This window comes from Chanos chanos, chromosome 6, assembly GCF_902362185.1.
Source record: "Chanos chanos chromosome 6, fChaCha1.1, whole genome shotgun sequence".
NCBI classification, from domain to species: domain Eukaryota; kingdom Metazoa; phylum Chordata; class Actinopteri; order Gonorynchiformes; family Chanidae; genus Chanos; species Chanos chanos.
Window position 1 is genome coordinate 27,977,298 of NC_044500.1, and position 25,431 is coordinate 28,002,728.

The 25,431-nt window shown below is 40.5% G+C and overlaps 1 protein-coding gene across 1 annotated transcript in view; it reads left to right on the forward strand.

Annotated features, from left to right (window-relative positions):
- Positions 1-857: 857 nt before the first annotated feature.
- Positions 858-25,431, forward strand: part of grm4 (glutamate receptor, metabotropic 4) — a 102,399-nt gene continuing 77,825 nt past the window's right edge. Inside the window, exon 1 of the mRNA XM_030776573.1 lies at positions 858-1,385. Within this exon, the coding sequence (XP_030632433.1) occupies positions 858-1,385 (528 nt within the window). The remainder of the gene's footprint in view (positions 1,386-25,431) is intronic.

Below are 25,431 nucleotides of genomic sequence, written 5' to 3' on the forward strand. Positions count from 1 at the left end.
TAAAAAAATGGTCACAAGGGGTAAAAGTGGTTCATTCAAATGCAGCTCTCTCATTCTCAATGTTGAGAAGACACATGTGGGAGCGAAATCACATTCTTTTTGACCTTGGGAACCCTTGGCAACCTTTTAAATTCAAGATACACAAGAAGCAAGAAGGAGAGAGAAAGAGCGAGAGAGACAGAGAGAGAGAGAAAGAGGGAGAGGGAGAGAGAGAGAAAGAGAGAGAAGCCATGAAAGGAAAGAGAAAGAGAAAGAGAAAGAAAGAGATCAGTTCTCAGTAAAATGCGGGAAAACAGTTTTACCTCAACAGAGAAATGCTGTACAGCATCACCAGCAGTGCATCCATACCACTGCTTACTTACTTTAACATTTTCTTCTCCATCATGCTCTACCTCATTAACCAATCTTCTCTTCTGTCTTCTAGAAAATTCCTCACGGACCGGTGAAGCTGAGCATCCGTTGGGACTGACCTCCGCTTTGCCTCCCTGAGGAGATGGGAGAGAACTCCTGAGGGAGTGGGCAGAAAGAGAGAAGTCCAGCACTTTTCATTCATTCACGCCAGAGCAAACGGAGATGAGATGAGCTCCATATGGGCTGGACATTAGCCAGTGATCTGACCATCACAACGGTCACAGGATGCAATGAAACACGGCCGTTAACGAGAGAGAGGGACCAGAGCGACAGCTTAATACAAACAGACTTATAATCCAACATGTCCAACATGACAGAGAATCTTAGGAGATTCTGTCACCTCAAAGGATATTATCATTAATCTCACAGGACAGTTAAGAAAGGCAGGCCTTTTATCCCTCACGACTGAAAGCTATAAAGTTGTACATGCGTTGAGAATAGTGACTATGACTCACTGTCTTATGAGGGTGTTTGACCGGACGACCCGTCTGGGTCTGGGTTCGGCACCGGTCCTCCTCAGTGTCTTTTTGGTTACGTTGGCAGCCAGACCCAAAGGCCCCGGACACACGCATCTGAACTCCATCCGCATCGATGGAGACATCTCGCTCGGCGGCCTGTTTCCGGTTCACGCCCGTGGGCATGAGGGGAAGCCCTGCGGGGAGCTGAAGAAGGAGAAGGGCATCCATCGGCTGGAGGCCATGCTGTTCGCGCTGGACCGTATCAATAACGACCCAGAGCTGCTGCCCAACATCACGCTGGGAGCCCGTATTCTGGACACGTGCTCCAGAGACACCCATGCCCTGGAGCAGTCTCTCACCTTCGTCCAGGCTCTTATCGAGAAGGACGGCACGGACGTGAAGTGCCAGGGGGGCGGGGCGCCCATCATCACAAAACCCGAGAGGGTGGTGGGTGTGATCGGAGCCTCCTCCAGCTCAGTCTCCATCATGGTGGCAAACATTCTCCGCCTCTTTAAGGTAGGCGCTCAGTCACGCTTGGCTGTTTTAAGCTGGAGTGGTCGAGTTTGATTTGAACGTCTTTCAAGTTTTGTATAGCTCTACAAGGAGATATATATATATATATATATATATATATATATATATATATATATATATATTCATACTCTGTTCATTCTCTGTTCACTATTCAAAGGGTTTTGTTCCAATTCGGTTCATTTCAGATTAATCTACAAATGATTCTGATGTTCACGTCAGAACGGCACAGAGGTTGTCGGGATATTTCCACTTGGTTAATTTCTCTGTTAGTCTGTTTCACCTGAGGACCTTGTGCTGTCATAGTCTTTTTGGGAAACTAAAAGATGCAATATTCGCACAACATTCAAAACAAATGAAACGGTTGCTCCAAAACCAAAGCTGCGCATTGAATAAAACAAAGTGAACAACTCTATTTGAGAAGAGTTGTAAGTGAGGGTGAGTATATTAATAAGAAAAAAAAAGAATATTCTTCAAGAATGCAAAAACAAAATTTGAAAGAGGAGAGGGGCAACTGGATGCTTTTTTTTGGGTCAGAATTTATTATATGAGAATTTATTATTATATTATATTATATACAATTTCTAGTGCATTTCGACTGGAAGTATTTGTCAGATGTTGTCAGCTATGTTTTAGATTAATGTTAACTGACAAATGATTATACTGGATTATGGAATGGAGATATCTTTATCATATGGAGCAATGCATTTGAAACAATACTAATGACGTGTAATATCTGTGCACTTCATTTATCATTGTATTTACATAGTTTACTGGTTTGATCACTGGTGATTACCGACACATCACACATGGAGTACTGTGTAACAATGCTCAAAGCTGTGTACAGTGTAGTGAGACCATACAGTGTGTGCTTAAGCATGAAAGTCCAGATAAAGTACAGTTGAAACCAGGGAATTACCCCAGGGGTACTGTCTCTACCTGTCAGCTTCACAGCTGTGATAAATGTGCTACTTGTTTGTATCACAGGACACACAAAGCGAACATGTTTCTTTCCTCAACCTTGATTCATCCTTTACGCACATCCATTTGATTTGATTCACATTTGTAAAACATTGTTGTGCTCGATGCTTAATCATTTGGAGACTTTTGAATGAGAGAGCAACCAATTCATCTCCAAAAGCATTTTCCTGACATGTGTGTTCTTGGTTCTGAAGGGCAATATTTCAGTTTGATGAATGTTACACAGTACTCTTTTGATGAACAAAACAAATATGCAAATGAACATGGTTTTGTGCCCGCCAACCGATTCCAGCAGAGTGTTCATACACACACACACACACACACACGCACACACACACACACATCAAAAATAGCTGATCTGTCTTATTTCTGGGAAGAGCTAGGGTTTTCCTTTTTTCTCTTCTCTTCCCACATGATGTGAACAGTCTTTACGTAAATCCACATATGGATATCAATGTCTCATTCAGGAGGAGAGGGATAGTTTGACGTTTAGCCAAACACAGAAGATTCCAGACTGTTCACATATCTTACAGTTTCTGATTATTAGGGATCTTCTTAATCTCCAGGTACTGCAGCTCAATTACGGACAAGTGGCTCATACTCAAAAGCTTTGATTCCTTTTTGTAATGAACTGGTCTCTCATTCATTACACTGAATCATTCATTCAACTTACAAGTTGATTAAGCTCACATTTTTTGGGAAAAAAAACCTTAACCTTGACCAATGAAGGTTTGTTTGTTCAGTCATAACAACAGATGCCCTGCAAAGATCAAAAAGATGCTTCTCAACTTTTCAGCTGATCCCCTTGTGTCACGTGTGCAGAATGTGTTTGCCTCTTGGGATCATCGTTGCTCCTACTCTAGGCGCTTGGCTTTATGAATAATGTAGAGATTTTGAAGTGGTTTTGAGTGCAATCGTGGCCCGTGGCCTCCGTGGACTCAGGGCATTCCTGTGGAGACGGCCGGGTCCCACTGAGCCCTGAGACAGATGCCTGGTGTTTAATGGCCATTCACTGTCCACAGAGTGCAGGCTGTGCGCTGTCGTTCATCAGCTGCGGAGGTGTGATCAAAGACAGAGCCTCCGTCAGGGTTGGGTGGGGATGGGGAAGGGGGAGTATGGGGTGATGGGGTGGTGGGGGGGTGGAGGGGGGCTGGAGCAGGGGGGGTGGGGGTTGCTGTAGAGAAAGAGGTCTGTGGTGTCGTACCGATGACAGGTCTTGGCCGTATTTGCTGCGATAAGCACATTTATCAGCTTCTGTAAACATTCACAAGACAGAGTGAGAGAGAGGGAGAGAGAGAGAGGCAAGCAGCTGCATGTCTTTAGCCATGTCCCAAGGTGAGAGTGCCTAGAGATAGGCAAATTGGGCACACACACACACACACACACACACACACACGTACACACACGCACACAGCTGTGTGTTAAAAAGCCTCCCAGACCATGATCAGTGATTGCCCTCCCAATCGAGTTATCTTCAGGAGCATGTCTCATGCTGCCCCATTGCTTATCCGCTCTGCCTCAGCAGGATGTCCACCCCCAACCTGCCCCGCCCCCATCCTCTTCTTCAGGATCTTAACATTTAAAGCAAAGTCAGAATCCCAATCGCCTTTCAAATTCTTCAAAGTCTCACCTCAGACATTTTGAAATGGTTTTCTCACATTGCTGCTATCACTTTGCTAAAAAGCTTAGAATCACACACACAGGCAACATTTGGAGTTATTATTGTTGTTTCAGAGTCCAAAAGACCAATTTAGACTCGGGCCACTAAATTTCAAAGAAGCTTACAAGTGAGCAGCATTAATTATGTTCTCTTTTTGATTGAAAAATGTCTCATAGACTATTAGGCTAAAAGTCCCTGATGCAGTGTTGGAATGGGTCTGGAGTATGGATTAAACCGTAAAGCAGTGAATGTGCTAGTGTCTAGCCCCATCCATTTAAAGGCCTCAACTCCTGCTGAAGGCGGATGGATGATTTGCACATCAGCAGAAAAAAAAAAAAAAAGAAAAAGAAAAAAGCAGCCCTATGCAGCCCGGTGCCTTTAATGCCCTCTAGATATTACCCCTACAGAAGTGGTGTTTTATGGGTTTATCAGAAGTATTTAATGTGAGGGGAAAAGGGGGAGTGACACTGAAAATTAATGCACCTTGGTGACATGTAACGCGATGTATCATTTTGACTACAACTGTACATGACTTCTTTCTCTCTCTCTCTCTCTCTCTCTCTCTCTCTCTCACTCAGTCTCACATACACACACACACACACACACACACACACACACTCATACACACTCTCTCTCTCTCTTACTCTCTCACTCTCTCTCACACACACACACACACACACACACACACACACACACACACACACACACACACACACACACACACACACACTCACTCTCTCTGTCTCTTACACACATCCTTCCCTTCCCTCCACCTACCTGCGGTTGGGAGGCAAAAAGACACAGCGCATGCGGCTCTATGTCCAGAGCTGCCTAATGAATATTTTAGACCAGAGTTACATAACGCCGAACGCTCAGGGCTGAAACTGCAGCTCAACAACTTCTGAATGCTGAACTCATAACCACACTGAAACACAGCTGAGGGAAACAAAAATTTGGAGATTAAGGACACCCTGATTGTGATTTGATTTCGTTACAGTTTTGGGAAACAGGTTCTCTAACCGAAGCCTTCAGCAGCACCAAAAACAAGTTTCATCACTTCAGTTCCACACACTTTACCCACTTATTCCTCCTACACTCTAAATGATCCAGATAATTAGGGAGTGGTCATATTTAAGGAATCAAGAGATGGAAATGAGATGTTTTGAAATCAACCTGACCTCACAAAGCTGCTGGAAGTAGTAATGTGTGGACGAACATCAATATGCAACATGCTTTTATTTCATTATCATGAAATGTGACACAGTTTTTTGTGTGCTGCCATTTGACCTTGTATGAGTACTGCTCCAAACAAGACAATGTGTCAAGATTAACTGATTTGTGTTCAAAATTTCTTGGCAGTTTTCCCAAAAAACAACAACAACAACAACAACAAAAGCACATACTCATACAAGCACAGATGGAATAACTGAGTTGAGTCCATAAAAAATTCCAGGCTCAGGCAAACAAATGAAAACAACAAACCATAAAACATCAAATTACTTGTTTCAGTCAGTTCTCCTAGCCAGCACATGAGCCGCAGTAAACATGCTTTTGGGTTTGCACATCGGGCTGCACATCTCTAAATTCATGACTTCAGGCTGTTATGTTTTTTTCACAAACGTGGAAATGTTCATCATGAAAATGAATAGATAAATATATTTCCCAGCAAATTGAAGTTGGGTTCTTTTCAGCCTGTGTGGACAGAACGACATGGCAACTGCCGGGAAAGATTGAGCAAACCGGAGGATTTTAACAGGTAAGGAAATTGTTCAGAGGCTTTGGGATATGACAGGGAGCTGAATGTGACTGTGAGGAAGGTAGCGCGCCAACACACCATGTACCCTCGGGCACTTTGCCGCCGTGGTGAGAAGAGGCAGGCGAAGGGAACCTGAAGAAGTTTGAAAACAGGACCTTAGCACAGGGGGCAAAGTCAGGAAAACGTAGTTCCAGGAGAGGGTGTGTTACAGAAAGCCAGGTAATGAGGGAGAGGAGGAGCTAGTATGTTACAGGACCGAGAGAGACCGAGAGAGAGAGAGAGAGAGAGAGAGAGAGAGAGAGAGAGAGAGCGAAAGGGCTAATGGTGAACTGTGGTGGGTCTTGTCTTTACTACAGATGATGGAATATTCTTTCACAAAGTGAAATCATTAAAGCTTATGTAAATATGTACAAACTTACAAACTCTACTTCCCACCATTGAAAACTTTTCATGTACAAGCTTCTAAGTGTTTTGAAAGAAATAACATCCTACAGATCACATAGGCAAATCAGAAGAAGTGATAAAGGAGAATGAGTACCCTGAAAGGGAGTACAGAAACACGTTGAATATCGAAGCTTGTCAACGAAGACATCCTGAATATGGACAGTGTCCACACATTCTTTTGTCACATTGATGGTGTCTCCCTGATATCTCATTTATCTCATTTAATCAAGATCTCACTTTGCATTTTCTTTTTCATTTAATCAAGATCTCACTTTTACATTAATCTCTCTAATCTCTCTTAGTTGTTTATGAACAGTTAATGGGTAATTGACAATAAATGAAATGTTTATATCCTGGCATGTCTTAAAAAAAAGCAGTTTCTACACACACCGCACAGTGTAAATCACTGCGTGAAAAGAGGTGTATTCGGCCTGGAATACATCTGTATATTCCCGGATACTCCGCAGATTATCGGCTGTATCCGGCAGTTTGCAGCTCTGTTACGCGGCATGGAATACTCCTGAATATGTACCGTGTTTTGGGGTCTGCCTAGAGCCCTTAGTTGCCATGGTGAATAATCCCTTGGGGTGCTTGGAAGGGAACATTTGCACTTCACACCTTGGGCCACCAGGTATCCTGCAATTGGTCAAAAGTCTTTCTTTGGATTGGTGGAGCAATGTCTTGCCCCTCCTCTAAAACCCTTCCCCATTGGTCCATTGTGGGTCCCCAAACATGAATTCATATGGTTTATATAATAATAATAATAATTATTATTATTATTATTAATATTATTATTATTGGTGGTGGTGTTGTTTTATGTTCATAGGTAGATTGTATAGATAGTCTGGCAAACAAAAATGAATTACACAAATTTTATTATAAATAAAGCAAATACAGTATAATATAAGGCATATAAATTGACAATTTTATATATATCTATATATATATATATCTATATATATATATCTATATATATATATATATATATATATATATCTATATATATATATCTATATATCTATATCTATATCTCTATATATATCTATATATATATATATCTATATATATATATATATCTATATATCTATATATATATATATATATATATCTATATATCTATATATCTCAATGTACAATATATAACAGAATAGAATACATTAGAACAGAATATACTGTAATATCATAGTATATAATACAAATGCTTTTGGGAGCATAAATGAAACTCTAAATGTTGAGCATTCCCAAGAACAACCCAGCTTCCGTGGTCTCTATTCTGTAGCACCCCACACAGTGCAGACAACTCTGTGCTAGGCGGGAGGACCCACGCTGGCCTTCCATCCAAGATGGCGGCGTCCCCGTCAGAAATTATATCTACTGATGCGGTCCTCCATATGGCAGCCTCTTCCTCAGTTTAAAGAACACTAGCTCTGGCCTTGAGCAGATGCAAAACACAGTGAAAAGAGAAATTAGATCACTGAAAATAGCAAATGGAGAAAAAGTCTAAGAACTACTAGGGAAATGATCTTTTGACTTACTCTTCTCCTCCTTTGCCTCGTTCGAGTGGCGATCCTGCCCCCCTCTTTGTTCTCTGGATTCACCCGGTAACTCTTTCGAATAGTCTCAATCGGTCTTTCAGGATGCTAGAGAGAAAAAAAAGCGGAGGAGAAAGGAAGATTGATTAAAAGTTCGTTTAGAATTCCAAGCACTGCTATGAAACAATCGCGACGATATAGTCTACCAACAAAACACGCTGTCCTACCTTGTCCGTGGATCATATCTGTGCGTGTTGTTTTCAGCATTATGCATGATCCGCACAGCTTCCTGTAGAAGCAAAATTAATACAAGAGTTAAATTCAACCACATTAAGGGATAAAGCAGATAAAGAAATGTGAACGTATCAGAATGCGCGGCAGTCAAAGACGAAAGCCAGAAGGCTACAGAAATAAACTTACGGAAACAGAGTTATTTCCCGCTCGTCTTCTTTTCTCGGGCAGACTCCTCTTGCGCCTCTTTGATGGGACTCCATCCTGTCCAACCGCCGAATAACATTCTCCATGAACGTTTACTGCTGTTCAGACATCTTCTTAAAAATGCATTTAACGGGGACACCAGTTGTTTGTTTTCGTTCGGACTCGCCGTTGGAAAAATTGGATATTCCCGGCGCACGAGTAGCCTCTCCACTCCGCTGTTCGTTCGAAAACTTAAGTGTTCTTTTGCAAGCCATCTCCAAAATGCACACTATCGACAGAATACGGAGTAAAACTTCTGTAATCCTTCAGTGACTCGCCTCTCCTTACCTTACTACAGGTAACCCCTTCTCCAAAGCAAATTTCGCGCTGCAGTTGCACACAATGCTATTGGTTCCTGTCACCCTACGCCATGCACGCACAGAAAACTGATTGGACAGGACTCAACCTTAGATTCTAAGTGGGTGGTTTGAAAACGGGGCGCGTCCTCGTACTGAGGAGAAACATTCCGAACAAACAAGCGAGAATCAACAACAAAAACTCCTATGCCCTGTAAACTTTTTTTTTTTTTTTAAAGTCCTGTATCCTTTGTCCCGCATCCCTCATACTGAGATAATGTCCCGCATTTTCGCTGGTCGTTTGGTTTTTTAACTGTCAGAAATAAAAAATATAGGGATCCATTATTTTACCCGCCCGCACATGAGCATGGTTTCTATTTAATAGCGCTATGTCAAAAGCAGTGAAAATGCAACATAGGCGAGTTTTTTTAAAAGCCTTGCTTTCACCAAATGGCTGAGAGGAGAGCGTTGAGGGCGGTCATCAAGAGTCTGTGGCGACCGTCAATCAAACTGTGCAGCTGTGGGGCCGACGAATTTCTTTGCTACGTCACAGAAACCAAACTTAGTGAAACTTTACAGATATGAGGATAAACGCTGTCAGCCGACGTCATGGTCAAAAAGTTCTTTTATCCCTTCTGACCATGCTTCTCATCCAATAGAGATTTTGGCTTGATATAAAGATTTGCATTGAAATTGTTTTATTTTATTTAATATTTTATTCTGAGCCTTATTTATTCTTATAGTTGAATTTGGTCAGGGGTTTAACTTGAAAGACTTGAGCTGTATGATGCCTGCTGCTTTGCTTAAGTACAGTTGCCTTTGATGGGCCTGTAATGGCCAATGCATGTTGGATGTCTATCAATACAAGTGTATACAAGTGTTTCTTATACAGTTAGACTGACATTACATCTAAGTTTTACATCATCTCTCAGCATTAGTAACATGTCCCACATTGTCCCACACAAACTTACTACTTGTCCCCCATTTGGTCTGTTTGTATCTGGTCACCCTGTACCTTTGACCCCAAGTAAAGGACAGTTGCATAACCATCAAATATGTAATTAATGAACCTCTCATTTAGACTTTTTTTAAATTATGTTTTCAGTTTGTTTTTGTATGCTCCATTTGAAGTGTCCATTGTAATTTAGCTGCACGACAGAGCAATGATATTAAAGGCTACATGGGCCTACCACTGCTGTATTATACACCATGCAACACCTAAGAAGTTTGTGTGGTTATCAAAATATCGGCTAAATATTACATATAGGCTAACTGATAGAAAGTTACAGCGAGGAAGGGGGGCAGGCTTCTATACCCAGTCCCACCTAGACCACTGACTGTTATTAGCATTTGAAAGGCCAAGCCATCAGCTAACGACTGTGGTCACGCGGTTGCCTGAAAACTGCCGTCTGACAGCTGTATTCGGACATTTGCGGGAGTTTTCAGGTCCGCATGACAAAGTTCTGCGGGCATCCGAATACCTCCGGAAAACAGCAGGTTTAGCGGAAGTTTACTTCGTCCGGATATTTCCGAATACACCACTTTTCACGCAGTGAATGGTTCCACATGAATGAAGCAATGCACTAGAGGGTAATAACTATTATTTGGGTCAGAGATGGATTAGTAATGTACCATGTTATCTGTAATATTGGGCACTATTTCTTTTGTAATTCTTGTTTGATCTTATATGCTGTTTTTCTTATAAAAGCACAGTATGCCAACATTATCGGCTATACACCCACTCAACTTTCCTCTGTAGCTAATGTAAGTCCTGAGCAATGCTATCACACACACTGAATAGGTTCTAGATTACTGGTTATTTTTAAACTCTGAATGCACTGCTTTCAACTAGAAAGTGAAAGATTTTAAACTGTTGGTCGTGCTGTAGCAAGAATAATTCAAATAACGATACACACATGCACTGAATGTTTAGCTTTAGAATGAAAGCAGAAATTGTAAAGCCTTTTTTAAATAGAAAAATAGTAACAATAATAATGTACCAATTATCTGTGACAGAGAATACACAAGACACCTGCTGAGGATTATGTAAATACATCATTTCACAGGGAATCAGTCCCAGGCTGATTTTCAGACACCTGAGAGAATGCATCGAGTATCACTGACCTGAGGCCTGTTAACCAGACCAGTGCCTTGTTACAGCACCGTGTCGTATTGCAGGGGTGTGTCCTGCATCTGGGGCTGATGGGCAGAGTCCCGACTCTGCCGAGCTTTCCGCCAGCGAGCAGACGCCATGGGGAAGTAATCGGCCTCACTCTTTGGAGCTGGTCTGTTGGCCGGGTTCCCTCTCTCTTCTCCCTATCGCTGATGGTTGTCTTGTAAATAAAGCTCTCCTCCAAATATGGAGGAATGAGGAAAAGAAAAAAAGATATCAGAAAAATCATTGTCAATATAATATTTAAAATTCAACAGAATGTGATTACATTACATCTTTAAATCAGAGGCAGATAATATAATCAAACAATTTAAATCTGACACAAGAATTCAACAGCCAGTGTAACGATTTACTTGTTACCTCATATACATAAAGCATCTTCATTACATAAAAATGTGATGTAGTACACATCTCATCTACCTGTTCCCACTGCACCTGCTTTGACCCACTATCTCTCTGTTCATGTGGCTTCATATTTGCTTTAACAGAAAGCACAGACGGATCTTTCTTTTGGCAATGTAGGTCTCTGTCCAGATGAGAGAGAGTCTCGTTTTCAGTTTTTACTCTCTCATCTGACAAGAACACAAAGTAAGGGTCATTCAGAGGAATTGTGATAATTAAAGTAAGATGTGAACTACATCATTTTAGGCACAAACACACTACACATAAAACAGCATAAACCTTAATAAACTTTTTTTTTTTTAAATGATGATTGGGTTTGTGTTTATCCATTAAATCCAACATTAAGTTTTTCAGTCAATAACTGTTTTACTCAACCACTGTAACCTAATGCCACTGCTAGCTGTGTTAAATACACCAGACCAACCTAAAACACTGCAGCATAGTGTTCTTTTGAATTAAATGCCATAATGAAATGATTTAGAACACTCATTGTAATCTACTTACTTTTTACTTACAGGGATCCCCATGATTTTAGTAAACTTCATGATCATTTATAAACCCTGTTATGATAAAAATTTCAGATTGGACATGTACCTGTAACTGTTCAATACCCTTTCTTTTTAGAAGTCGAAGAATAGGTACACTCGGCATAAGGAAGACTATGTACTGCCTTCTGTACCTCTGTATAATGTTTTTAAACACAGTTTAGACTAGACTTTAGACTAGCGGGATGCGCTTGATCCCGAAACATCTAATATGTATCCGGTCATGATGTGATTTTAAAAGTTTCTTGCAGGCGCCTGAGAAAGATTTCAAACATGAATGAAATCTAACATTTCCTCCTTCAACCAAGGACTGTCTTTTCCTTTCTATTTGTACATAGTTCTTTGTTATTTCTGAGAGACTATTTTAAAATGAGAGAAAATTATTTCAACTTTAAGAACAAAGATACTTTGACCAAGATACCAGCCAATTCTAGTTCAGATCCCTAAGTGAAGGCCATTTTAGTCTAGTTTACAATACACAGGGACTCAAAGATATCTCAAGTCATAAAGCAATTGTTGCAAATTTACAAAATAGGCCATTTAAATTCTTTGCAAAGAGTCTTCACAGCTGTTGCTGAGAATTTGCCTTTTTGAATCAATTACAACTTCTCCACCTTAGCCACTGAAATTTGTATGAAACAGATTGTCTCTATCATTTAGGCCAGAGCAGCAGGAAATACTCAACTGCGTCTCCGGTTGAAGACTCAGATCATTGGTCGTTTTTTTTTGTGCATCCTATAAGCATAGCAACGTTAAGCATGAGAAACTGTTCTTACATACATACAAATGAATCCAATATTAGATCTGCTCATGAGATCGGTAGTGGTTGATTAACAGTACATCTTAACGACAGACCCTAGATTAGGCAACGCATTCTCCCTTAACAGCTTGAGCGTCGTGATTCACCGCGACAACTGAGCGGAAAATGCATAAGACGAGTCTTTCTCAGAATCAGTCTTGTTTATGACCTCTGGCTAGCGCTTCTGTGATGAAACGGAGTAGTTATTTAGAAATATGAAGTTTAAAAGGTGCTTATAAATTTGACGGGTGAATTGGAGCATGCTAAGTGTACCAAGAAGTCATGGCAGGTTAGACAACAATAACCAGGAAGAGGTCACTTTCCTTTGGGAGGATTTTGTGAATAGAAATTCAGGGACATCTTGTGTTCATCCAGCCAACGTTGCACATCCATTTCTGGATTCTGTAAAAGTAGAACATTGTCAAAAGGGCAAGCATTATGTACTCCAGTGGTTCTAAGTCCTAAGGACCCAAAAGACCCTATTTCAACTTATGTACTGATGACTGACCTCTGTTCTTCCTTAACTAAGTGTATTGGTGGTAGGCGTTAAATAAAATATGCTTTTCTAAATGATTCGCAGTACTGGATTGAGAAACAGTGATGTATGCCAGTATGACCTTGTGAGTCAGTGTTTACAGGTGGAGTAAATGGATCCTTTAGTTGTACTGATACAGAGTACTCTGCTGTACAGGTTAAGAAAGCTGCTGTGTTTTGTACTAGCTTGTGTTTGAAGTAAAATTGCCAGGTTGTGGGAATTTGCTTTGCTGTGTGAATGAAAGATAGTAAAATGCAGAATTGATATTTTCAGAACTGGGATTGCTCAGCTCTTCAGTTTTTCATAGATTCACTGATGAAGAGCCCCAATGTCTCCTTTGACAGCCACACCGGCAGAACGGCTCTGTCAGTTAGAAACCAGTCATCTGTATTCATCGCAGTTTCTGTTTCTAAAGAAAAAGACAGACAACAGAGTGGTCAGTTCAGTGAAGAAGTGTGCCCCTACTGTTTTCTAAAGCCGTACTGTTTCTAAAAGTGCTGACTTCCTCGAAAAGCACCAAAGACAATAAAAAAGTTCCAAAGCAACCAAAAATGACCAATGTATAAAAAATATGTTCCAAAATACCTTCCAAAACAATAATAGAAGTTCCAGTACAATAAGTCACAAAGCAAGTAATAGTGACCAGTAATCCGCTCATAAAAACAATAGACAATACATGACAAACACTGAACAGAGAGACAAGACAAGACGGCTTAGCTGCCATATCAGATTCAGAGGAGCGCTATGTGAATACTTACATATTTTATAAATAATATTAAAGGGTAATGTAAATCAGTATGAAAGTGGTTTGTGATTGTAGCTGATCTGAGTTCCCGCATCGAGATGGGTTTTGTAATCATGCTCTGAAACTCAGCTCACGGATTCTGAAGTAGTCAGTGGGGACCATATCCGCCTTTCACCACTCAAAGTACATTTAACACCTCCATGAGAGCTCTCAGGCGGGCTGTGGCCACTCATACATCTCCCCATCAACTCTGAAGACACAGGTGCCATTCATTACCAAAACCCACTGAGGTAGCTCAGTCCTGTTTTTTCCTCCTTTCTTTATATTTGTTTGTTTTATGGCTGCGAGTTGACCGGCTGGTTTCTATGAGTTACCGCTGGTGGTCAGGGCCAAAGCAACACATCATTAACAATAGCTCCTATGTGGAGTTCTCGCATGTCTCTCTCTCTCTCTCTCTCTCTCTCTCTCTCTCTCTATCCATCAGCTGTAAAAGCCTCTGGCAGAGTAAAACTCATATCATTAACCCCACCCATCCTGCACATTCACAAAGGCAATTTCGGAATTGCTGTCTCTGAAAACATAATTAACGTAAAGAGGCGGTAAACATCCAATTCTGTTTTAAAATGATTGGAAACCTCACAAATAGCAGCAATGGAATATTTTCAAGCAACAAATTATGGATGGCTAGGTTAAATGCTGCTCCTAGTATGGATCACATCAGATTCCTTGAGAAAGATTTTAGCTTGAGAAAACAAACTTGGATTGTTGTCATCTTTTTTAGAAGAAAAATGTCAGGTGACTGGCATGTAACTATCTAAATTTTAAATTAAAATGAAATTAATGATAAGTGTATGCAGGACACTAAACTGAAGCCTGGCAGAAATGCTGACACATAATGAATAACAGAGACAGTGGGAAAAACTTGAGTGTCCATCAAATTGAATGGGGGGCATTCTCTTGCACAGATCTTAGTCTTCGGCAGTTTGTGTCACGTGTGGTGCACTATCAACTTTAAAACTCAACTGATTAATTATATCAGTTTTCAGTTTTGCAAATCTTTCTCAGTTGTACTCTGATGGGACTTTGGAATATACCAGACTTAGAAACCCTTAAATGAAATTGACTGGGTTTTCTACTGTTGCTTGGCCCTAATAGGAAATTCAGTCATTAACCACTGAGTCTGTGAGTCATAACAGCACAGACTGCTTTTGCTACTTTTGTGATGCTTGTCAACTCAGTAAAAAGTATCATGGATTATCTCAGACTTTACACCAATCTGTCCATTAAGACAGTTTCGACTGAATATTATTGTTGACATTTTCCCTTGGAAAGAATAATTAAATTTACCCAAAGACAATGCCAATTGTTTAAATCCTTGTGCCTGGGAAATTACAATTGATTTCTGCATTGTTCTCTTTCTGTCCATGGAGAACATAGTGCTGTTTCTTGGAGATACTGCTGACAAATCTTGACTTGATTGGCACTGACTGAATGCCCTGCATCCTGTGTGATGTAAACAAGATGCACTGATAACAAATTGTATGTGGGGAAGCCTGTGGTTTATCGGCATGGTAACCATTGTCAGGGTACATCGGCCCGCGGTGCTTCGGTCTGTTAAGTGCACTCAGTCTGAGCACTGCGTCGTTGGATATCTATCGCAAAGAGTTCTTTTCCTTTGAAACCCGTTGTTCTGTCATGAATGAGTTAATGCGTATACCTGACCTGGTGTTTTTTTCTTTTTTCTTTTTCCCACTCGGATCCTATCAGTCGTATTTGAAAACGGTGATATTTACATGGACGTCTGGTCTGTTCCTTTGGGCTGGCCTCCAGAACTCAGGAGGGTCACTGGAGAGAGGGTTTTTTTTCCTTCAACCCCTTCAGGCGTCACTCCGCCACGCTTGTCAGACAGTACAGTGAAATTGGCCCTTTAGTCTGGGATTAGTTTTAACTTACATCCCACATTGCACCTTGGCATCCCGGTCAATTCCCCACACAGCTAAAAGAGAGGGGTTTTTTTTCCACAATCCTATTACCTTTTCTTATTCCTTCTATCAAAAGCTCCCTATGTGTGTGGGACAAAAGAACACAACACTATAATAAAGTATATTTTGCACATGTTGCAGAATTAAAATGCACACTCACATGGAAAAGGACGAGTCTATCTAATACACTGTACTGAAAGGTCATTAAAACAGAGCAGAAGAATTCTTGTAGATATATATCCTTCATTTATTTGATAGTTTGTGAGAAACAATGCCTGAAGGATACAGTTTTCAAGAGCAAATCTCAGACATATTAACCAGTGAAGCTTAGCACCCGAGACCTGCAGGGAGAGGGGTTTCAGTCTTCTGGTAGATTCCGAAGATCAGTGAGAAATACATCTTGAACTTCAAGACAGGAGAACACTGTATGAAAGAATGCATTAATACCTTTTTGTGACATTTCTATTATGCATTACACAGCAATGACTTAACAGGCTTTGCCTCAGTCTGTTTCACAACAACTTGCATGGAAAGAATTTCCAGAACAACGAGTAATTGTTTGAGCCTCTATGTATTGCTTCAAAGTGCTAGCATTCGCTTCCTGTGGATTTCATTCTCCTCCTCTCCGCTAAAACTTTTTTTCTCCTCTCACTTCCTGTCTTTTTTGTGGCAAAATGAATGACTCATTCATGCCATTTGAATATTTATGTTGGCCTTTACAGCAGTATCAGTGAGGACAGCACTGAAAGTCCAGTAGACCTCCTTCAGTAGCCTACACTGTTCACAGAGACACGGGTTAGCATGTCCCCAAGCTTCCTCGGAAAGTCTCTGTGCCACCAAGTTTTAAATCTTTCAATGATTGTTCCAGACACTCACAAAGACTCTCTTTCATTTCCTCATGTGATAAACAGCACTTTCAGTATAATACTGCATTTTCAATATGTCAAGAATTCTTCAGCTTGGCCTTGATTCTACGCATACATGTGTACACAGTTTCTTTTATTCAAACAATCTCCCCTGTTTTGTTCAAGTGTCAACTTGGGGACTACAAGTTTGCACCAGAGGGCATTCAAATTCATATTTTTTTTGTGTGTGTGTAATGGAGGTATTGCAGGCAGCTGGTATCTTTCATGAGCTTACTTAGGATGTTATGAGCTATGAGAAAAAAAAATAAAAGGCAGAAAGAAACACCATCATGATTGAAATGATCGAAGTGAAAAAGGGGCTGATGAATACATCCTCGCTCGGCCGAGTCAGTATGAATGGCTCTCCCGCTGTTCATTAATGTTTCAGCTTTTTTTTTTTTTTTTTTGCTTTTGTGAGTGAACCTGAGTGGTAGAAACTCTGGGCTGAGGGGCCCCATATCTGTATTGATTTAACAGACCATTGACGGCGTGACAGCCAGATCAAGACGAACAATTCTGCTCGATATGTATGCTGCGTGGCCCGTTTCTCTTCAACCCCATTAGTTGAGAGTTAGAGCCAAGCTGGCCAACAAATATGTTTACACTGTCAAACACATACAGTAGCAAATGCACCAGCAACGTTCGGCTCCGTAATTACGGGTGGGGAGTGAGAGGGGAGAGGGGTGGATTCTCTCCCTCCTCTGCACTGATGCTGATGCATAAGCCTGGGGTGACGTTATTCTTAATGCTTTACTGTTCACATGACTCAATCATTGTCTTCATTTTATTTTGCGTGTTGGCATTACCAACGGCTTTGCTTTGGAAAAGAAAAAAAAATCCACTCTTCTACATAGAGGAAATGTGACGTAGTGATGAGAGAACTGGTGGAGTACACTGTGCCAGAGTACAAAGCAGTTATTAAGACAGGGAACAGGATAAAAAACAGGGTCCTGGGACACTTCAGCATACAAAAAAAAGAAAGTAAAACGTTTTTACCTCCATTCCATGTTATCCCTTTGTAGAGACTTTGTCATTTTTGGACTTATTACTTCACCACACAAGCACACCTAGTCAACTGTAGTACCACTACCTCTACATATCCTTTAATGCTTGTGGTGGAGAACAATATTGACAGCAGTGTCTCTCTCTCTCTTGCTCTGTCCCTCTCTTGCTCTTTCTCTTAGACACACACACACACACACACACACACACACAGTGATTCAGACCAATATGACTGAACAAGTGAGTCTGACCTTGATAAACTCTGTGCATAAGCCTGAGCTCAGTCTGTCTGCACTGCCATCAGGGTGAACCTTTCCTTTAACTCTCACTCTCTCTCTCTCTCTCTCTCTCTCTCTCTCTCTCTCTCTCTTTCTCTCACTCTCACTGATGCATTGCTTCACTTTGAATAAATTGCATATTGATGTTAAGAGCTTGTCATTTGCTGGCTAATGGCTAATGACTGTATAAGGAACTATTTTTCTGCCTGGATGGATACATTACTTGCTCTGTCCTCATAGGCATCCAAAACTCACACAGTTTAAAGATGAATAATAACTGCCGGGACATGTGCATGGAATGTGAGATCATCTTGATTACATAAATACGTATGTAAGAAAGAATAAATTAGATGGCGAACATGTAAAATGTGAAAATATCGTGGACCTTGTGGATCAATATGTATTTGACTTTTTATTTATTACATGATTCAGCTTGGAAAATGCTGTCAGACATAACTACCAGTGACTACATACACACACACACCTGTAACTACTGTTGGCAGCTGACGTATGTGCAGCATGTCACTACTACAGCCACTAGCGTGGAGTTTACGTACATTTTTGTCATAACACAAACAAATTAATATAAAGTTTGTCATAGCTGACCCCAAAGAGGGACAGGCTCTCTAGCAAACAATTTCAGAGATTTTTGTTAATGGGATACAGTATATCTGCTATTTCAGAGATGAAGAAGCCAAATAAATTCAGCCCTAGCAATGGCTGAGGTAATATTCTGAGCAGGTTTGGTAATGCACATTTGATTTTCTTTGAATAGCCTTTCTGGTTGTAGTTTGTATGTTGTGGAACTACCTGACCACTATAGAGTCACTTTAGTCTCATTTTTACCTGTGAAGATGTAGTTTTGAGGCATTGTTTTCCTGAACTAAGAGCTACTGGTTCATATGTTTTGGAAGAGAGTAAGTGAGTAACTGTGCAGTACATGTATGACTACTTACTGTGTTTAAATGACTAATAAAGTATCGAAAGGACTACTGGGTGTCAGACTTATACTTTCTATTTTGTAGCTCTGCATGAGTTTTAGAAAGAAACTTAGGAGTGAAGTAATTTCTGTCTGTCAGTGACTATCCCAACACTACTGTTATCTGAAACCTTTTCCCTACTTTAGGAGTCTCTGCTTGACTGTGTTCTGGCCTTGCAACAAACAGCAAAATCTGATCAAATAGCTTCTCTCTCTCTCTCTCTCTCTCTCTCTCTCTCCCTCTCTCTCTCTCTCTCTCTCTCTCTCTCTCTCTGTCTTTATCTTTCTTACTGTCATACTGTCTATCCAGGGCCACTCCATCTCCTGCCCTTCTGACCCAGTCCTTCTCTCTTTGTCTAATCTGATAGAGGACTCAGTACGGACTTTAGTCTTCATCTTTGTAAGCGCTCCACAAATGTACATCTAGTCTGTGGCCCACAGTACCAAATTAAGACAAAACTGTATCTCATCTCTCCCTCAGTAATATCCTATTGCTCTAACTCGCTCTTTATCGTCATCCTCCACTTTGAAGCTTTAGTGATGTCAGAGATGATGGTGTAGAATAACATTCTGTTTTACTGTCAAAATCAAGACGCCACATTACAGAGAGGTCACAGGTCAACCACCCAGACTGTCTGAACGATCAGAGGAGGTAGACTAAACAAACAGACCAGTCCATTTAAGCCTGCATGGAAAATGCTTTGTGTGAGGATTTTTATTTACTATTCTTCTTCAAGGCGCTCTCATGGCTGGAAGTGCTTATTATGTAGATAGGTCTTGGCACACAATGGTCTTTCTAGTTTTGTGTTGCAGTGTACACTGCTGCAAAATGGTAACAGCCTATTAACATGAAAGAGGGCAAAGCCATGGAGCTCGCTGGGCACAGTACCTGTCCTCTGGCACATGTCCACTTCCCCCCAGTATAAGACATCGAGCAAAGCCCTTAACACAGCCATGCCCCTCCAGGGCCCGAGTCAAGTATCATTCAAACCATAACATCCAAGGTGAACACAACACATCCTAAATACTAACTTCTGCTCCACAGTTATACAGCCTCTCTGTTCCCCTCATTCAGCTCTTCCCATCCACACGGGTTTTTTTGCATGTTATCTCATTAATTCTGTGGCAGTAATAATCAGCGTGAAATGTGGATGAATAAGACTTTATTTAGACACCATCGCAATGTACCAAGCATTCTGCAATAGTTTTTTTTTTTTTCCTGTATGAGATCCAGGCAAAACTCTTTCTCTCTCTCTCTCATACGCACACATATACACATACACAGCTGTCATAAACAAGAATATGGGATTATGGTCATAAATCATATCAATTTCTCTGAGGCAAGAAACCATGAAAAGAAAATGTCGTCACAAACGCCTGTGGCTACTAATTACACATTACGTTAGGTTTGTGCATTCTTCGCCACAGAAACATAAGATGCAATACTTGGAGCTATTGATTTCATCTGGACTCCGTCATGTCTGATTTAATACTTGTGCTGTTAGGCATATGGACCAGTGAACTGTATAATAGCGCCATCGCAAGTGACCTGTTTGGGCCGTCACACAGAACCGTACTATGGTCCAAAACATGGAAACACTCAAACAGCTTTCTACTTTTCCTCTCGTAAAGATTTCAGGATGTGTTATGGAATAGGTTATTTTCTGTGAGGTGGCAATGAAGATTTTTGGGGTTTTTTTTTTTTTTGGTAGATGTTGATATTTGAGACATTGAAGTGCTCTTCAGTTAAATGTTGCAGGAATTTATTCACACATGAGGAGAGATTTCATTTGTTAATGTAGTGTTCTCTCCCTTTTTTGTTCAATAGTCCTCCTCCTTACTCCAAATTGCTACAGTAAACGTTTTTACAGGAGCAGCTCACATTGTGAGAATGAATAAAAAAAAAAAAATCACCGCACAGTCTTGTCTGAATTTATGGCCCTAAAGTAATGGTATGCAGTGGAATGGCTTCCCTTAGGCCGTTCAATTTATTGTGGTTTAATTATTCATGGTCTCTTAAGATACCTACATGTTTACTAAAAAGGTCATTTAACCGGGCTGAGCTGTAACATCAGCTAAACAAGGAGTGTTAAACATATGGGCATGGCTTTGAATGCTGGCAATAGCACAAAAACAGAACAACATTGTCATGAGTGGTATACATTCCTAATGGTCTGTGCTACCTATGACCCCCATGAACCGTCCGCTGCTGGGGAACATTATCCCAAATGGATCAGATATTTTTCTCTCTTTCCTTGGTTTAGGCTGAACTTTTTTTCTAATGGACTATAAAAGTGAGGACACCTTTGTTTTGAGCAAAGGAAGATGGACTCTGCTACCGCACTTATCTGACCGATGGGAAAGTTGAATCACTAAAGCACATGGATCGATGGTTCAAAAGGGGGCCGTTGCAGCCAAATGGGCGACTCAGGCTGGATTGAAGTGTGTCTCCTGTTACAGTGCATTATCTGAGCGCTGGAGAAACTGGATACTTAGACTCCTGAATCTCAATGCTTAGACTTCAGAAGCTTGTCACGTTCTAATCACAAAAAAAAAAAAACCAAAACACAAAAACAGCAATCGATCGCTTCTTTTCATGTAGATATAACCATTAAGTAAAAGTATAAGAACAGCTCACGGTGCTGCGTGATATAGAACTACCTTGCTTTCTCTGGTTCATATTCAGCATACAAAGGGTTAAGGAAGCAGCATAGATAAACAATAAATGGTTGATAGAGTTAGCATTGGTCTGTAGGGAAATATAGACAAATGGATGGAGCATGGCATACAGGTCTACCAGGCCTGTGGGGACTCATTGCTCTGGCGTTTGCAGCTCTCTTCAGAGCTCCTGTCTAATTTTGTGTGGAGCTTTCTCTCCCGACCAGAGCCTGGGCAGCGTGGTGTGGGAGGGACCATTACACACGAGTCTGGCGTTCGTTGAATGATGAGAGGCGCTGAAATGATACTCCTGAGTCCCATTCTCTCCAGCAGCTTCTGGCCCGGTCCTTTCAAACAGCGGCTCCTGCCTGCTACCCTGCCCCCACTCTGAGCTACCCTCAGAGCTGGACTAATGCACCATAACAAACCCACTGAGCCTGGTCAGCAGACAGCCATGTATTACCACTTTCACTGTGTGCAGGTACACCATTTTTAAAGCATATTTGGGGCACTTCTGGGGAAAAAAAACAGCGAGATGCACTGCACTTAGAATGTAGTTTATTTATTTGTTTCCAACGAGATGGTTTGCCATTCTCCCCCTCCCCCCGTTGTCTCCAAGTGACTGCCTTCAAACATGAGTTAAACACAGCAATATTTTATCTATTTAAATATATTAATGAAAACTAAAGGCCAATGAGTAAATAAATCAACATGGAATGGGTAAGGTGCTGATTAAAGGGCCATGATCTGCAGTGATGCGACGTGAGAGGAGAGACATCTGACCTCAGGGTTGAGTTGTTCTTTTCAGATCACAGAGCAATTAGCCATCATAGGTCCTTGATGTTCTCTACCAAAGCATAACCTCTGAAACCTGGTCTCCAACCTGAGGCTAAGTCATGATCCTTGATCTGTGAATCAAATGTCTTAATTCTTATGTAATACCATTAGAATACACAAGAGGGCGCTGAATTGGTTCTCTCATTAACATAACATTTGATAACTTTAAAACTGTTCTCTGTTGCCAGAAAAACACTGTTGTTTCATACATTTGCAGATTGGTGTCTGTAGTAAATTAGCCCCTCAAGAATTAAGATTTATGACTTTTTTCATGATATTAATTGCTGATAGCGCAGCTTTTCTTACACGGTTTATTTCTTACACGGTTTATTTAGCTGAGGTATGTCATTGAGATCATTTGCTTTGTCTTGATCAAGTATACGTTAATCCATTGTTGGGGTCTGTGATGATAATTAAAATGTCAAAAGAGAATTGTACCATGTAATTGTATTTTTGATGTCTCTCTGCTGAATATTATTTTCAAAACTGAAGTCGTCCGGAACAACAAGAAAAGGGAAATTACCCACTGTTCCTCTGATGGTTTCATCAGTAGGCCTGGACTATTGTTCTACAGAGAGAAAGATCTAACTTTTTTTTGGTACTAGTCAATTTGCCTCATCTTAACTGGAATTTCATGTCAAGAGATCTTTAAGTAATTTATGTCTTTAAAGGAATTTCTGAAACATTAGAAAGGAGTCTTCATCTGCTCCATTTTCCCTACATTTCCCTTTATTTTCCTTTCATTTTCATCATACTAAAATAATCAGTAAGTTCCTAGTGTTGTCACTTTTTTTGAGATATTATTCTGTTATTGTTAAAGATTAAATGAAGTTTTTACTGATAACCTGAGAAAAAAGAGAGAGAGAGACATACAGACATACTCAGGTATTATTTCTAAATTCTTATTTTTTTATATTCTGCCTCAGACTGTAATATTCCCTCATTGAAGATGCACTTGCCAACTGAAAGGAATATGGTGTTTTCTGAGTCATTATTTTCTATCCAGCCCAGTTCTGGAACTGATTTTTGAATGGGGGTGGAATATAGGGCCTGTTCGCCATTGTAATTAATTTGGCCTATTTTGGAAGACCTCTCTTTTTCAGCTTATTGCCTTTATTAAGAAACAGAATGCAATCTCTGTTCTGGAACCAATACATCACAGTAAGAAGGACAGGAACTCTAATGAAGATTATAGCGCAGGCGATGGGGTGTTCAGAAGAGCATATCAGTGTGAAAAATATGCATAAATGCATGAGCCGAGCTGAGAGTGGAGCATGGGTTCCCCCATCTGAGGCTTGAGAAATGGGATGGGACAAAATCTTAAACATAAGCAAGCCCTCAGGTCAGTCTGGACTAGTCTAATGGAGAATATTCAAGCAGCTCAGATTGGCGTATTGACCCAGGATAGTTAATATGCCAAAGCATTGCTTAGGGCTCTGTCTTCCTTTCCATCTCTCTTTTGGAGTCTGACCCGGATTACAAATAAAGTTTGATAAATCTAAGAATCCCTCTATGCATGCAGTACAGAACCTATTGTTCAGCTGTAGCTTATGCCATACACACAGTTCTCATCCTTCATTGTGTTCTTATGTCTTTAATACTTCTAAACCCTCTCATGAGTCAAAAACCCACACTTGAACAACTAAACAACACTCCTCCATTGTTACATGCACATGTTTGATGTTAGAGCCTCAGATGGAATGAAATGTTTCAGACATCATGTGCGTTTTTCTCAGCTTTGTACATTAACCCACTCAGGCCACGCCATGCCGTAAAACATGTTATTATTTCAAAACGATGTGACTCTTAATGATGTCAGTTGTCTATGATACCATGCAACAAGTTTAATTAAGGTCAGGCAGAGCTATGCTTTTCTTTAATGAGATTTGTAAGTTATTAATCATGAGGAGGAATCTGTGCACAGCATTTCACCGGCTGTGAGATAGAGCTGTATCTGAATTTAATGTCATATCAGCGATAGCCATGTTGCATGAGCTAATGTCCTCTGTCAAACACATGGGGCTTGATATTGCTAGCTGTGACAACCAGCACTCAGAATCCACCACCTCTATTCTTAATGTTCCTTTTACCTATAGGTAAAACAGACATGCCAATCTAGTTTACAGTGGATAGTTTTACTTGCATATCCTTGTTGTTTAATATCTAAAAAAAAAGAAGTTTAAAACACTGTTCAAAAAAAAAAAAGAAAAAAAAAAGAGGAAGAAGAAAAGAAAAAAAAAGGAAAAAAACTTTTGCCTGGCATTCCAGATCATTTAACAAGTGACACAAGGGTAAACATAGTTGAATAAAATATAAAATATGCTATTTTAGACACTACCAGAAGTCCGCGTAGCAGGGATGCTCACAAGTCATTTTTTGCACATCCATGTCAAGTCTCAAGTCTTTGAGCTAGAGTCCAAGTCAAGTCTCAAGTCTTTGGTCACAAGTCCAAGTCAAGTCTCAAGTCTCTCATTGTTGTAATGAGTATTCTATCATCTGCGTGCCATTTGGTCTGCTTAGAACACTGCATTGCTATACCTGAAGAATTCAAAACATTTAATGCATTATCATCACTCCTTTATCTATTAGAATATAGCATTGATTAGTTGTTTGGTGTATGATCACTTTAAACAGGCTATTGCAATGCAATATGAAAACACACACACACACACACACACACACACACACACACACACACACACAATGAAAACTTTCTTTTAAAAAGTTAATAACTGTATTTTGTAACATTCACTCATCTTCTCAAAATATTTGGCAAACACCAATCTAATCACAGTAACCTCTGTTAGCCACAAAGCTAGTAACAAGTTAATGTTAGATAGCTGATGCTGAGCTGACATGTTTGCTAACCGTCCCTAGGCGCTAATGTTAACTTGTCTTTCATGTTATCAAGTGACTGACTGACCTATCCAGGTGCGTTTTGGGTGCCTGATAAAATTTGATGTGGTCAGTCCAGCATCCTTTATTTTGATACTGCACACCTTGCATTTAGACATTCTTTTGTTTGGGCCTTGTGTGAAGGCATTA